Source organism: Rhinoderma darwinii, chromosome 5 (assembly GCF_050947455.1).
Source record: "Rhinoderma darwinii isolate aRhiDar2 chromosome 5, aRhiDar2.hap1, whole genome shotgun sequence".
NCBI classification, from domain to species: Eukaryota; Metazoa; Chordata; class Amphibia; order Anura; family Rhinodermatidae; genus Rhinoderma; species Rhinoderma darwinii.
Window position 1 is genome coordinate 112,098,309 of NC_134691.1, and position 16,520 is coordinate 112,114,828.

At 44.4% G+C, this 16,520-nt stretch overlaps 1 protein-coding gene across 4 annotated transcripts in view; it reads left to right on the plus strand.

Annotated features, from left to right (window-relative positions):
- The window catches only part of PTPRM (protein tyrosine phosphatase receptor type M), a 748,757-nt gene that overhangs the window by 578,241 nt on the left and 153,996 nt on the right, over positions 1–16,520 (plus strand). For all 4 annotated transcript variants that reach the window (XM_075826409.1, XM_075826410.1, XM_075826411.1 and 1 more), the window contains one exon: positions 9,963–10,037. In XM_075826409.1, coding sequence (XP_075682524.1) covers positions 9,963–10,037 — 75 coding nt within the window. The remainder of the gene's footprint in view (positions 1–9,962; positions 10,038–16,520) is intronic.

Below are 16,520 nucleotides of genomic sequence, written 5' to 3' on the forward strand. Positions count from 1 at the left end.
ATGAAACAACATTTGTTAAGGGGACTTTATTAAAAATGTATTTACTATGTTATGCCTAGTGCAGGGCCTGAAGGGGCGGTGCATGACTTCTATATTTGGTGTTCCTTGAGTCAAACACCGCCCTTCAGAATCTGCATTAGGCATGCAGCCAGTATATGCAAATTAATTTCTTATGATTTGATTGAAGATTGACCTCTATCAGTCACATTATACAGTCTTAACATTGGCAAAATGCCTCCCTTTAAAATAACAACCATTTGTGATTCATATTTTGTTGACAAATCAAAATAGCTAAAGAAAATATTTCTCAGGTTTAGAAATGTGGATATGAACTATATAGCTAAAGTTGTAGAGAAGTATTCGGCACACAGACAAATGTAGTTCAGAAATTCTTTAGTTTTATTATATTATATTCAAATGCCATGGGCGGAGTGCGTGCAACGTTTTGGTCCAAAAAGACCTTCGTCAGGCACTAGAACCCTGTTTTAGCGCCAAAAACGAGCGGTAAGCCGCCATATGAACAACAGCGCTCATCGACAGGATACATCCACGCCAACAGGGTTCTAGTGCCTGACGAAGGTCTTTTTGGACCAAAACGTTGCATGCACTCCGCCCATGGCATTTGAATACAATATAATAAAATGAAAGAATTTATGATCTACATTTGTCTGTGTGCCGAATACTTCTCTACATACGATTGGGTTGGGACCCTATTTGTGCACCTCCTATAAGTCTAGTGCACTCTGAACCAATACCGACCTATATAGCTAAAGTTATCCATATGTAAAACCGGTAACGACAGAACACCACAAAGAAGCAAAATGGAGCTCGAGGTCCAAATACAAAGTCCAAAAAATGTCCAAACGAACTCAAAAGCAAATGAGGTCCTCCACTCACACTCCACAAATACACCGCAAAACGATCCACCTTAGGGACTACCCTCCCTTCAACTCCAGCTTGTAGTAAAGGTGCAAGTGATCTTACTCTAGCAGTGCAGTGAAATGTTTTTCAGACCAAACCTCCTTCCAGTGTTTGCTCCGTTCTTATAAAAAACACAACCAAGTCTCCCCGAATGCTTCTGCTCCACACTGTAGTCTCTCACTGCAACAAAGTTTAAAATTGCCCAAACATAGTGTAACTCCGCAACTTCAGATCAACTGTTAAAAAAAGGGGGTTTTAATTATACTCCCAAACAAATAAAAACAGCGCTTTTTCATAACCACGGAAGTTGCTGCCTCACATGGACCCGACCCGGAGTTTCGCCTTAACAGCTTCTTCCTAACTGTTCATCTGAAGTTGCGGAGTTACACTATGTTTGGGCCATTTTAAACTTTGTTGCAGTGAGAGGCTACAGTGTGGAGCGGAAGCATTCGGGGAGACTCGGTTATTTTTTTATCTGAATGGAGCAAACACTGGAAGGAGGTTTGGCCTGAAAAACATATTTCTCTGCACTGCTAGAGTAAGATCATTTACACCTTTACTACAATCCGGAGTTGAAGGGAGGGTAGTTCCTAAGGTGGATAGTTTTGTGGTGTATTAGTGGAGTGTGAATGGAGGACTTTGCTTTTGCTATTAATATTCGCATAAGATCTTTCTATATTGTCCTTTTTTTTCATCTTCGGTACATGAGCACACAGCCCTCTAGTAGCGTGAGGCTGTTTCCTAAAGACAGTCCTAGACCAGAGTCATAGCGTGAGTGAGTCATCAGCCAGCGTGGTCTCACGCGATGACGCTGACCTAGGATTCTCTTTAGGAAACAGCGTCAGAGGCTCCGTGGTAACTCCGCCCATTGAGAATCGCTGCTGGCCAAACCCACTTGGCTAGCCAGCAGGTCATTTCCATATTGGTTGCTAAATAAAGAGAGGTCCTTAGCTCAGCAACGGGGGGACGCACAAGTACAGGACAAAAACCGCTGGACTCAGAAACAGCGGCTATTAGGTGAGACTACTGACTCACTTTGTAGGACCTAGTGACAGGTCCTCTTTAAGCAATGCAATATCTAGGACAATATAATACAGTTTGAACGCTGTGCTGCATGGTTTTGGCTTTGTGGTTAGAACAGAAGAGGCCGTACTGAAAGAAGAAAAAAAGGAATAAGGGAAGGCCTCCATGACTAAAATAGATGGGAGGGACACAGAGTTGGCTGGCCTATGAGAGGAAAGGGGGGGGGGACAGCAGGAGGGCTTGAGTGAGAAGGGGTGGGGATTGAAGGGGATGTACCTGTTTCCTGTTTGTGCTCTCCCTCTCTTCGCCAGGACACAGAAGCAGGAACATGTTTGTTACCCCTGCTGCGTCTGATGAGGAGGCTATGGAGCTGTTGCGGGCCGCGGCAGCCTCTCAGGGTCCTGGATGGCTCGGAGCACGAGTAGCGACGCTGCTGCAGGGACAATCGGGCGCTCCGGTCCAGGAGCGAGCAGAGTCGGCTGGAGCAAGCGGGGAGCGCTCTGTCATGCCGGTGGTCGCGGGGCTGCTGGAGCAGGCCGAGGTACAGGACCGGCGTACCAGGGGGTCGGGCAGGAGAAGAGGAGAGCCCGTTTCCCCCATGACTCAGGCCAGGGCTGGCACTCCCGGCGTGACGCGCAGCACGAGGCGCTCGCGCCCGCCCGCAAGGCTGAGTCCTGAAGACATCCCGCGGGCGCGGCGGCGCAAGAGGAGCCCATCAGTGGACCCTGCAGGCCAGACACCAGGGCGGCCTGCCGCTGCTCTTTCGTCTGGTCCTGGGAGGAATCCCAAAACGCGGCAGCGCCCGGCGGCAGCGGCGAGGAGGACGCGGCCTTCACTTCCGGTCACATCCTCTCCTTCTTCAGCACGTGGCGGAAGGGCAACGGCGACCCTGCATGGTGATGTGCCAGCCAGAGGGTCGGCTCATGGTGTCGTCGAGGTGGAAACGACCAGAGGTCGCAGGATGAGGTCGGTGGTTGGAGTGCCAGGGACGGAACAGCTTGGAGCTGGTTCAGCGGGACGGATGAGGCATGAACTGGACCTCGGCCAATTGGATGATGCGATGTCACCCCCCCCTTACTCAGACGAAAATCGGAATTCCCCGTGCACACATTGCCAATGCGGACAGCGCCAGAGGGAGTCCGGAGCATTGGAGGACGGTGAGCGGCGGGCCTCTCCACGTGGACATGGGGGTCCGGCTGACGGGTTCACAGCCCCTGGGCAGCCTGGTGAGTTGACACCTACGTTACCATTTCCAGCTTTATTGATGTCGGGTATCGGTGTAGAGGGTGTCGAGGCGGTGGGCGTCGCGGCGGAGTCGGGGGTCCCGTCGCTACAGGCGGGTGCGGGGGATAGTTTGGCGGAGTTAGTGGGATGTTTAAAAGTGTTAGTGGGGCGGCTAGGTGGTTCCCCTTCCCAAGAATCGTCAGGTGTGGCGCCGGCCGCGGTGTGGGGGGGCAGTGTTGGAAGCGCTCCGGTTCGTCAAAACGGTGGGGGGTTGAATGCCGGGGCAGCGGTGGCAGTGGCGGCGGCGGTTCAAACAGACTCGCCAAAGGAGGTTGATAGGGTGCGTCTTGATGATCGTGCGCGCGGGGAGGTTTATGTTTGTTATGAGGGCCCGTTAGGGGCGCATTTAAAGCAGGAGGTAAAGGAAAGGATTTGGAAGGACGAGTATGTGGAGATTTTTTCCTTGCTTCCGCTGGAGAAGTTTAATTTAGATAAGGTGAAGCGGGATGAAACAAAAAAGGATGAGGAAGAAAAGAGACGGTACAGGTTGATTCCAAAAACGTTCGTCAATTGGATGCAGGCTTTTGCAATTTTGGCGAGCGTTATTGGGGAAAAGGCGCCAGATAATTGTTCCGGCTTGTTTTGTTATTTGGATGCGGTGGGGGAGGCGCATCGGGTTTATGGGGGCCAGGCCTGGCTTCGTTACGATGAGCAGTTTCGGCAGAGGAAAGCGGTGCGGCCGAATATACGGTGGGACCACAAGGACATAGCCTTATGGTTGAAAGTGACGGCACTTTATAAGCAGGGGCAGTCCTTTCCCGGGAGCGGGAATGCAGCAGGAACTTCCGGCGGGGGTAGTCAGGCCTCAGGTTCAAAATTTGGGACGTGTTGGCAGTTCAATGAGGGGCAGTGCAAATTTGGAGCGACGTGTAAATTCAAGCATGCGTGTTCACATTGCAGCGGGCAGTCACATGGAGCGTCTAAATGTTTTAAGAAGGGTAAACGACAAGGGGGAGCCAGCGGTGCGTCTGGTTATGGGGGAGACTCCGGTGAAACTCATAAAGATGGCCCCCTTTCTAAGTAGGTACCCCAATAAGGAGGGGGCGCGGTTGATTAGTTTAGGTTTTGGTTACGGTTTCGTTATTCCGCCCCCTTTGCATGAGGTCCCTTTCACGCAGCGCAACCTTAAGTCGGCATATCAGCATGCGGGGGTAGTCTCGGAAAAAATCCGGAAGGAGATTGATCTGGGCAGAATGGCGGGCCCCTTTAGCACGATCCCAGTTCCAGGTTTGGTGGTGTCACCGTTAGGGGTGGTTCCAAAACGAGAAGGTAACAAATTCCGGCTTATTCAGCATTTGTCCTTCCCGAAGGGGGCGTCGGTTAACGATGGCATTGACCAGGATCTCTGTTCTGTGGTCTACACGTCGTTTGATGCGGCGGTAGCGTTGGTACGTGGTTACGGAAGAGGGGCTCTGATGGCAAAAACTGATATTCAAGCGGCGTTTCGTTTGTTGCCGGTTCATCCGGACAGCCAGAGGTTGTTGGGATGTTATTGGGAAGGGGATTATTACATTGATCGATGCCTTCCCATGGGTTGTTCGTTGTCGTGCGCGTACTTTGAGGTGTTTAGTTCTTTTTTGGAATGGGTAGTCAGGGAGGTCGCGGGGGTGGAATCAGTTATTCACTATCTCGACGATTTCTTGTGCGTTGGCCCGTCGTGTTCGGGGGTTTGCGCAAATTTGTTGGAGACGGTCAATTGGGTGTCAAGGGAGTTCGGTGTACCCTTGGCTGTGGAAAAAACTGAGGGTCCGGTGACGACCATTTGTTTTTTGGGAATTACTATCGACTCCGTAGCAATGGAGTGCAGATTGCCGGAGGATAAGTTGGGGGATTTGCGGTTGGTAGTGGAGCGAGCGTGTCGGATTAGGAAAATTACGCTACGTGAATTGCAGTCCTTATTGGGGAAGTTGAATTTTGCCTGCCGCATCATGCCGATGGGCAGGGTTTTTTGTCGGCGGTTGGCAGCGGCGACGGCGGGGGTTCGGGAACCCCATCATTTCATTCGTCTGGCTGCAGAGCACAGGGAAGATTTACAGGTCTGGCTCCATTTTCTGGCACAGTATAATGGGCGCTCTCTTTGGATGTCCCGGGCGTTAGATAGCTTCGATTTGGAATTGTTCACTGACGCGTCTGGGGCGGTGGGGTTCGGGGCGTTCTTTAAAGGTCAATGGTGCGCGGGAAAATGGCCGGTTGCATGGGTGGAGGCGGGACTGACGCGTAACTTGGCCCTACTCGAACTGTTTCCCATCGTGGTGGCGGTCACCATTTGGGGAGACAGGTTCCGGGACAAAAAAGTGCGTTTTCATTGCGACAATTTGGGGGTGGTGATGGCTATAAATAATACTTCGGCGTCGTCCCCTCCAGTGGTTCGCTTGTTGCGTCAGTTGGTGCTTTCCTGTTTGAGTTTAAATGCATGGGTGGTGGCGGTGCATGTTCCCGGGGTAGAGAATTGTATTGCTGACGCGCTTTCTCGCTCGCAGTGGGATCGTTTCCGGCAGCTGGTCCCGGACGCGGAGTTAACAGGGGTGGACTGTCCCAGTCATCTGTGGGAGCTGGTATCCAGGCGGCAGGTGCATTGATTAAACGTTCACTGGCCAGTGCGACGTGGTCGTCGTATGCGGCTGGATGGAGGCAATGGGAGGAGTGGGTGAGATCTTTGGGAGATGTGTGCTCGGATGATGATAGGATGGTGGCCTTGCTGTTTTGGTTGGGGGATGCGTTCGCCCGGGGTTGCACGGTCGCTAAGGTTAATCGCTTCGTGGCGGCCATTGCTTTCGGTTGTAAGTTACGGGGGTTGGCAGATATCACGAAGCGGTTTTTGGTGGGCCAGGCATTGAAAGGGCTGAGACGGGGTGTAGTCGTGAGGGATAAGAGGCGTCCCGTGTCATTTCAATTGTTGTGTTCCCGGGAGGTGGTGGTGCGGCAGGTGTGTCGTTCAGAGTATGAGAGCAAGCTTTTCCGGTTGGCTTTTGCGTTAGCCTTTTTGGAGCTTTTCGGGTAGGGGAATTGGTTTCCCCCAGTTCGGTGAGAGCGGGGGCTTGTTGCAGGATAATGTCGATTTGTATGAAGACAGGGTGGAGATAGTGTTGCGAAGGTCCAAAACGGACCAAGGAGGGGCAGGACGTCGAGTGGTTTTGCTGGCGGTCCCAAAGAATCCGGTTTGTCCAGTGTTGTGTGTCAAGGAGTACTTGGCGGGTTTAGATCTCTCAGAGGGGCCGTTGCTGCGGCACGAGGATGGCTCGTTTCTGTCGCGGTATCAGTTTATTTCGGTTTTCAGAAAGTGTCTGGTGGCTAGCGGGGTGCAGGCAGAGCAATACTCGTCTCATTCTTTCCGTATAGGGGCAGCGACGGAGGCGGTGAGATGGGGTTTAGATGATGCAGGCGTGCAGCGGATAGGGCGTTGGGAGTCGGCGCGTTTCCGTTCTTATGTGCGCTTGAACATGTTGTGATATATTTGATGTATAGCATGTTCCGGGTGCGTGCGTTTCCGCCTGAGTATTAATGGTACGCGGCAGCAAGAGGTGGTGCGTGTATTTTCTTCATTTGTTTTGCAGGCCGTGACTCATGCATGGTGTGGATTATGGGACATTCTTTTGTGTACTGGGGTGCCCTTCGCGCGGATGTACGGCCGGACGGTCGACAGCTCAGGATTCCGCGGGACGCGGCGGTTGTGAGGTGGATGGGTATACGGGGAATGACATGGAACAGGGTATTGCCCGAGTTTCACAATTTTGTACTGCTTGACAGGGCGCCGGAGGTACTGGTGTTGCATGTGGGAGGCAACGATTTGGGTATACGCCCTTTCCGGGAGTTGGTACGGGACGTCAAGCATGATTTGCTCTGCTTATGGGCAACTTATCCTAAATTGGTGACGGTGTGGTCTGAGATGGTCCCTAGGAAGAACTGGCGGATGGCCCGTTCTGTGGGAAAAATTAACAAGGCTCGCATTAAGGCTAATAGGGCCATATCGAGCTTCGTGACGCGTAATGGTGGGGTTGCGGTGCGCCACTGGGATCTGGAGGCTGGGACAGGCAGCTACTGGAGAGAGGACGGTGTGCACCTCAATGAGGTGGGGATGGATATGTGGAGTCTGGCTTTGACCGATGGAATTGAGCGAGCGGTGGGAGTGTGGAGGAGCTCGCAGGCGTGAGGTGGTCAAGGCCTGTTTCGCTTTGGCGGGGGGGAGTCCTTGAAGTAGGTCGTAAAAAGTGGTGGGGGGGAATGCATCACGGGATGCACCCCCAATTTGTCGGCTTCTTAGGGTGTTACCCCTTTTGAAAGCTGGGTTATATATATTTATATATATATGGTGGTCATCTGCAAAAAGGTAATTTGGTGCTCCTGGGCCGGGTTACGGCTGGGGGTAAGGTATTTGTGGGCAGATGGCCAAAATTAAGTATCGGTGGCTTCAAGGACTTGCCCCTGTCATTCTGGTTGGTTTATAATGTTATGACCCTGATAGGGTCGCAGTGGGTTATTTGTTGTTATGATGTATCCCCTTTTTTGGGGATTCAAAAATTATGGTATTTAAAGTTATTGTTATTTAAAATAATAAACGGCTGCTGTGGCCATTAAAATCCAACTCTGTTTCAGTGTCTGCTTTGGGAGGGTAGATTTACATAAGGGGAGAAGCGACTCGACTTATTTGAGTCAAGAAGAGGCCGTACTGAAAGAAGAAAAAAAGGAATAAGGGAAGGCCTCCATGACTAAAATAGATGGGAGGGACACAGAGTTGGCTGGCCTATGAGAGGAAAGGGGGGGGGACAGCAGGAGGGCTTGAGTGAGAAGGGGTGGGGATTGAAGGGGATGTACCTGTTTCCTGTTTGTGCTCTCCCTCTCTTCGCCAGGACACAGAAGCAGGAACATGTTCCCGCCCGCCCGCCCTGATGTGGATCGGTTGACCGCGGCAAGAGGTTGCTGCGGATGGTGGTTCTTCTCGTCAAAGTTTATTTGCTTATTGACATTTGTCTTTGGGGGAGGTTAAATTTTGTCATTGCAGCTGCGGGGGGAGTCCTTGAAGTAGGTCGTAAAAAGTGGTGGGGGGGAATGCATCACGGGATGCACCCCCAATTTGTCGGCTTCTTAGGGTGTTACCCCTTTTGAAAGCTGGGTTATATATATTTATATATATATGGTGGTCATCTGCAAAAAGGTAATTTGGTGCTCCTGGGCCGGGTTACGGCTGGGGGTAAGGTATTTGTGGGCAGATGGCCAAAATTAAGTATCGGTGGCTTCAAGGACTTGCCCCTGTCATTCTGGTTGGTTTATAATGTTATGACCCTGATAGGGTCGCAGTGGGTTATTTGTTGTTATGATGTATCCCCTTTTTTGGGGATTCAAAAATTATGGTATTTAAAGTTATTGTTATTTAAAATAATAAACGGCTGCTGTGGCCATTAAAATCCAACTCTGTTTCAGTGTCTGCTTTGGGAGGGTAGATTTACATAAGGGGAGAAGCGACTCGACTTATTTGAGTCAAGTAATTTGCTATGTTAATGTTTACGGTAAGGCTACTGAGGTCCTACCTTCTGAGCAGAAAGTGACAGTATATTCTTCCATATAATTGGCACTAAATGTGACCATAAAGCCATCCCCCCTTTTTCCAACACTTTGTTTTAACCAACATTGCTTTAAAAACTTGTGATAATTGTATTGATAAATATATGTTTTTTAGGCACCATTCACATCGCTTTTTACCCTACGTTTAGCATGTACATCGGGTAAGGTCCTAACATACATGCGTGTCCATAGGTCTCTATTAGCCTGACGGAGGCCAAATGAGTGTCCTTTTAGCCTTCGTGGGGCTGGTATAAGTCGTTATAACTTTTTATTTAAAGTCTGGAATAGCGTAGTAGACTACGAGTTTTGTTAACATGGGAGCCGTTGGTGACGGTCACAGGCATCCGTTTAATGTATACGTCTTGGGCTTTTCAATAGCTTTGATGTATGCCTAACTGTTGCACTCGTGACTCATAGGCTATAATGGTATCCATTTAAGGGATAGGTCATTAAAAAGGTTATGACAGTTGATGACATATCTGTTTAACGGATACCATCATAGTCTATGGGTGACGGGTGCCGCTGCTAGGCATCTGTCACATCCTTTGTTTAACGTATACATCGGGAGCTTTTTCCAACGTGTATGTCAAACCTAGGTCAAAAATCATGATGTGAATAGTCTGACTACTTATCCTTTTACTTTTATACACCTGTTTACTGAACTATGACTTTTATATTTATATAAGGGTATGTGCACACACACTAATTACGTCCGTAATTGACGGACGTATTTCGGCCGCAAGTAGTGGACCGAACTCAGTGCAGGGAGCCGGGCTCCTAGCATCATACATATGTACGATGCTAGGAGTCCCTGCCTCTCCGTGGAACTCCTGTCCTGTACTGGAAACATGATTACAGTACGGGAGAGTTGTCCTGCAGCGAGGCAGGGACTCCTAGCATCGTACATAAGTAAGATGCTAGGAGCCCGGCTCCCTGCACTATGTTCGGTCCGGGACTTGCGGCAGAAATACGTCCGTCAATTACGGACGTAATTAGTGTGTGTGCACATACCCTTAGAGGTGGGCATATAGACAGAAAATGAATGGTAATAGTAACACCACTGCTGCCAGGTGTAGATCTATCACTATTTGACTGTATTTTATGGTTTGATGTCTGACAGGTGACTTTTACTGCTGCTCATTGTGTGTAATGTATGCATGTGTCTTTATCTACAGCTGTGTCCTCACCTTCATCATTCACTATGAAAACAAACACACTTAGTACAACTGTGCCTAATTCTTACTATCCAGGTAAGCAAATGAATAGTACTCTTCATACGGTGCTGTGTATTTCGTCTCTTAAAAAACAGTAAGCAACCAACATTGTTAAGTGGGATCTAGATGCACTATTTCCATGTGGTAGAGTTTATTACTAATTTTCTAGTGCAGATTTGCAATAACCATCAATTAAAGTACTAAAGGACAATAACACTCATAATAAATGTTAAAGGAGTTGTCCGGTTTCAGCAAATTAAAGTTATTTTTTATCAAATTAAAAGTGATATAATTTTCCAATATATTTTCTGTATTAATTCCTCACAGTTTTCAAGATCTCTGCTTGTTGTTATTCAGTAGGAACATTCATTGTTTTCTTCCAGTGTATAAAATTCTGTCCATGGTCATGTGATGGACACACAGGTGCACGCATCGTTACAGTTACAGTATGTGCATCAGAGCGGTGACTCCTAACGATCCCAGCACCTCTGTGTCCATCACACGACCATGGATCAAATTTTATCTACTGGAAGTAAACCATGAATGCTCCTACTGAATAACAACAAGCAGAGATCATTAAAAAAAACAACAAAAAAAAAACGTACGGAATAAATACAGAAAGTACTGTATGTTGGAAAATTTTAGAAATTAATTATACCAAAAAAAACATTAATTTGCCGAAACCAGACAACTAGTTTAACAACCCCCTAAACATCACCTAGCGGTTTAGAAGAGCTCAACTCTATTGTTGATTTATGGAGTAGGTGAATCCTCTTAATTTACTATAACCCCCGATTTTCAGTATAATTCAGGCAGCATGTTTTGATATTGTATAGATTTAGCCATTTTTACCAACTAAGGCTAAGTTAAACCTAGGGACGGAGGCAAATGGAAAGCATCTGAAACAAAAGAATTACCATTGAAATCAATGGCAATTGTAACGGAAGCGATGCTTTCCGTTTGCAGTCTCGTTCACCTCTTCCTCTGACGGAAGAGAACTAAACTACTATTATACTACTATAACAGTAGTGTGAAAGGAGCCTAAGTATATTTTCATAGAGGACAAGTTTTTTGCACAATTTTCTTACTGTTGATTAAACATGATTTGATTTCTGCTATTTCTGAAGTAGTGAAGACCAGGTAGTGTATATAGACTTATCATTAAATGCCTTTTAACTATTTGGTTATGACTTTGCCAAAAATACATACAATGATAAAAATGTTTGTACACAAACATAAAAAAAGGTTTTTCAAATGATATGCATTGATGGTTTATCAATTAGAGGTAATATCAATGTCTTAATATGACTTATGGAAAATACCTGGATGCCTAAAATGAAGGGACCACAGCCCCTTTGACTCTTTTCTGAAACAGCGCCACTCTCAACCAGGCATTGTGTAGGGAATTGCAACCAAGGCAAGGGGGCTGTGTTGCAATTCAAGCAATGCTCTAAGTTATGAGTAGTATTTTGACAAAATAAGACAGGGGTCCACCGCTCTTCTTTCTAGACATAGTGGGGGAACCCCACTAATCAAACATTGATGACACCTCTAATTAATATTCCATCAATGCATATTTCAGGGCAAAACACCTTTAACAACTGTAATATTACAGTTTGATATTTAAGATTTTCAATTATTCCTCGAGTTTATAGTTGTGACAGAAGCAAATGTGTAATTGTAAGTCTGAATTTACACATGCAATCTTTGGTGCAGTTTTGTGTACAGTTCTTAGAGCCAAACACAGAAATGGATATTACAGAGAGGACAAGTATACAGGAAAGACTACTATGTCTCCTCTCTTTCCTATCCACTCCTGTATTTGAGAAAAAAAAACCACCATAAAAAATGACAACAAAAACAGTATAAAAACCTGCACATGTGAATCCAGCCTAACACAGTTGGCTTAATGTGGTGTGGCACTCTTTTTATTGTCTTAGCTAGCCATGTGAATAAATTCTGAAATCATATGTGTTTTTTCTATATTTCTTTATATATAAAAGCACCCTGATATTATGCTGTAGTATGAGAAGTGGAACACTTTCTGCTAATAATATACTGTAATAAAGTAGGTTACTTTAAAATTTAATAAGTGCATCCTATGAAAAATGCCATAACCCTGTTTATTTTCACAGGTATTGATTTCCTCTTCAGGGCTCTATTACAGTACATGACGTGCAGTATATTTATGACAGCATTTTATTTTAATAGGCACGATCATTGTAGGAGCAGTCATTTCTGGGAACAGCATGACTTGACCTTGTCACACTTGCAATATTCAATTAGTAAAGTTCCCTAAAGCACTCCAGCAAAGGTCCGCAATGTCAGTGATGCTTCCGGAGGAAACTGCTCCTAAAATGTTATGACTTATTTACAGTATATTCTCGTCATGGGGGTAGCAGCAAAATCTTCCTATATGTTCTCATTATTTTCTACGTCTGTTTAACTGAATGCTAAATCTGCAGGTAGAAATGAATTTGCTTCATTACAATACAGCCGTCTGTGTTAAAGTGAATCTATTGGGAGTACCAGCCTTTGTGTCAATTATTTTCTATTTTCTCCTTCTCTCTCCTTGTGTTCTCTTTTTCTCATTCTGCTTGGCCCTGCTTGTGGTACATGGCAGATCCATTTGTGCCAACTGCAATTTTAGGTGAGATCATTTCCCTTCATAAAAGTTATCTGTACAAATGACTAGGATAGACAGTGGTAGCAGAAGAGACTTTCCCAATCGTCCTGTGTTTGGCTCTTCACAAAGCAGTGACTGTAGTGATTCTTACACATGCAAAATGCTGAAAATGTTATGAAGAAAAGTATTTTTGGTTTATTATATGGTGCTATTAAACTTGTTTTGTATATGTGGGGGTCATACAAATCTATCACCGCTTTTTCCCACATGGCTTGCTCTCAAACTTATACTACAACATTTTCGTGGGACACTTGTTTTTCCACTTTGACTGCTTCTCGGAGATTGTTACCTTCTGAAGTTCAACATGTAACAGAGGAGGTCAACATGCAGCTATCTAGCTGACGCTGGACTACAACTCCCATCAACTTGTCTTGGACAGAAAATGTCAAGGTTGATGGGAACTGTAGTCCAGTGCAGGCTGGAAAGTGAATTGCTGGCTCCCCCTGATGTGGAATATATGTCTGGAAATGCCATGCCTCTGTTTTCTTCCGTTAACATGGATAGCACAGTCTCCGTATTTAGTTCACACCTGTATATCTGAAGCTTTCAGTCATAAATTGTGGTATGTATGCTTTTTTCTTCATTGAAAACACTTGTGTTGTCAGTCTTTATTTACATATAATTGTGTTATACATCAGATCAAAGCTTAAAATAAACTATTCAGTCAGCAGATGGCAATGTCAAAAAAGCTATCATTTGTAAACTATCAGTACACATTTTGTCAGACAGCAAATCAATATGAATCTTCCTTATTTAAACATTTAACATGTCTTCGAGGAGGAGAGAGTCATCTCATCTTACATAGTTCTTACTGTTTTATTGGCCGGGGACTTGATGTCCAATATTAATTCTGCGTCCATATCCTGCAGACACAGATTCATTTACTAGATTGATTTGCTGTCCAGCCTTTCCTGATATAAGGCAATTTGGAAATTGTGGATATTCAGAATATACCATATAATCAAGAAGTCCTTTAAACGAGAACAAATCAATCCAATAAGAAGCATAATTTAAGAGATTTACAGTGTGTTTTCTGCTATGAAGTAACCTATTTGTGGGTTCTTGGCCTTCAATCTGTGGTACCTGAGAGTAGGTTTCATATCTGAGAATTTATATTTTAAAATTAGTAACACTGACATACTTTAGTAAATATGAAACAGATTATTTATGTATCTAATTCATAGATTCTGTTTTTAATGAACTTTTTCAAATAAATGGTATCCAGAGACCAGAGGAAATATACAAGGTTTTGAGAAAGACATTACTTTTAGGCCAGAATCACATAGTGATTTGATGCAGTTTTGTGGCAGTTTTTGTGTTAGTTTTTTTGAGCCAAACACAGGAGTAAACACAAAAGAAAGGAGATACGTCATTTTTTTCTTTATACCGTTCCTTCTCTTTGGATCCACTCCTGGCTTTGGCACCAAATTAACTGCATCAAAAACTGCCACAAAAGCGACAATGTAAACTACAAGTGTAATTTCAGTGTTAGGCTAACATCACACACAGTTTTGATGCAGTGTTTAGCTCAGTTTTTGGAGTCCAAGCCAAGACTGGATCCAAAAGGAAGCAACGGAATAAAGAAAAGACTGTTATATCTCCTTTCATTTGTGTCCACTTTTGTTTGGCTAAAAAACAGAACCAAAAACTACCTTAAAACTTTGTGTGTGATCCTGGTCTAAACCAGTGTATGCTTGTCACAATCAGTCAAGAGGCATACAACCAAGAAAAATGAAGAAGACAACAGCACACAGACTTCACTTCCAAAATTCAACCACGTTCTGGTTTATTGACCACCACATGTGAATATATGTGAATAAACTAGCATGTTTTTAAAGTTTGGAATTGAAGTATGTGTGCTGTTGCCTTGTTCATGTTTCCTAGAATGCCATCAAGGGAGTTATTCTCCCTAGTGGTAACGTGCATTACAACCCCTAAAATAGTGGAGAGTGCTGTACCCGTGCTTATTTTTGTCTATTAAGGCATATAAGGCGACATTTACATTATTAAGTAAAAATTAAACATCATTACTATGAAAAGCAGCAGGTACAATATGAAAATAAGATCTCAAGGACCCCTGGGTAGGAAGATGAGGGTGTGAGGTAGTCTCAAAAGGGAAGCAAGCTAAATGAGACTGGAGTGCATAACCAATGCAAAGTAAAAAAAAAACTAAATATATTTACCATGCAGTAGAGTACAGCACAGTAACTCCTCTCTTGAAGAATTATCATAGAGCACTAGAAGAGAAAAAGCATGGCTCATGTCACTACAGGTCAAGTCCCATGTCAACCCTTAGACAAGGGTTGAGAAAGAGATGTTTTAGATACCCACTACAGTGCCCATTCCAGTGACGCTAATAGAGATACCATCAAATTTGAGCAGAAAGATGCTAGATATTAGTATTCAATTTAATCATTATGACTAATACTTTGGAAAGGAATTCTCAATACAGGTAACCAAGATTGTGGTTTCATTGCAACTTTCAATAGTAGCATAAAATATAGGACAGTCAATTATTGACTATAACCTTTTAAGAGGTTTCAAACTGTCAGCCAAACCCTAGAGTCAAACTGTGCAACGGCTAAAGGGCCTTTGGAGATGGGGAAAAAAGCCCTGCTTGGTCCCAACCCTTTTGCTACTAGGGCTCCCTCTCTTCTATGTTAAGGACATTCAAAATAACTAAGCTTCCAACTCTTCAAACTTTGTTTTAGATTCAGGATTTAGTCCTACTTGTGCTGTTTATTGATGAAAATGGAGTTCACTGGAGAACTCTTTTAGATATAGTATTTCAAGGTCATAATACTTGCCCCTGATGTCTTTGTACATTCACTTTATCTAAGGACATATTATGTAAAGAATTATATAGCACAAGTCCAGAACACTATAGAAACAAAAAAAACTCCAGCACCAAGGAGGTTCCCTGATAAAATCCACTGTAAATATTAATGACAAAAATATAAAAAGTCCATGGCAAAGTAAACCAGTAAACTGGGCTTACGCGTTTCGAACGATGTCCTTAAACATAGCCTGTGACTGACTGATCCCACTACCCTTAAAAACCTGATCTCACAGGTCACCTGATCTCAAATTACCATGTGACCTCAGGATTTGCATAATTAAATAATAAACCAATTAGTAAAACCAAGTAGCACAGAACATAGTATTGAAATATAAAAAGAGTATACATTTCAAACATAAGTTTAATGCCAAGAAGACCTATTTTGAATATGGCAGTAAATCATTAGATAAACCTCATTTCATCATTATTCTTAAACATTTTAGTAATGATATATTAAATCCTGTTGTATGAGAAGTCCTTTTAGCTGTCTAGATTCTAACATAAACATCCAGAAGATCTCCCTGTTTAGTAGTCTCCTCCTGTGATCTCCTCCTTTGCTTGGTCTGTATACTCGTTCTAGGTCCTGAAAGGCATAGGAAGGTATCTCACTACCAGTCCAGAACACAGTTAACAGAACCTACATTGAACTGATCCATAGGTTTTATGCTACTTTGTCTAGTTATATCTATCAAATATATGTCCCTTGAGGGAAGAAATACAGAGTTTGGGTGAATAAATCTGTGTGATTTAATTGCAGGATTATACTAAGCCTATTAAACGAAATCTTCGATTTTATTTTGTCATTCCCTTATCTCTATCCAACACTTATGACATTGAAAGTCTGATTATGACTTTTAAATTCGCAGAAAGGGTACACAATAGACTTTTGTTATACATGGTATACAGTTTTGTAATTTATTATATACATACTGGTGTGCCAATGTTCTATTGTTTTACACTGTGAGTAATCAATCCAGATAAACCTTCTACACTG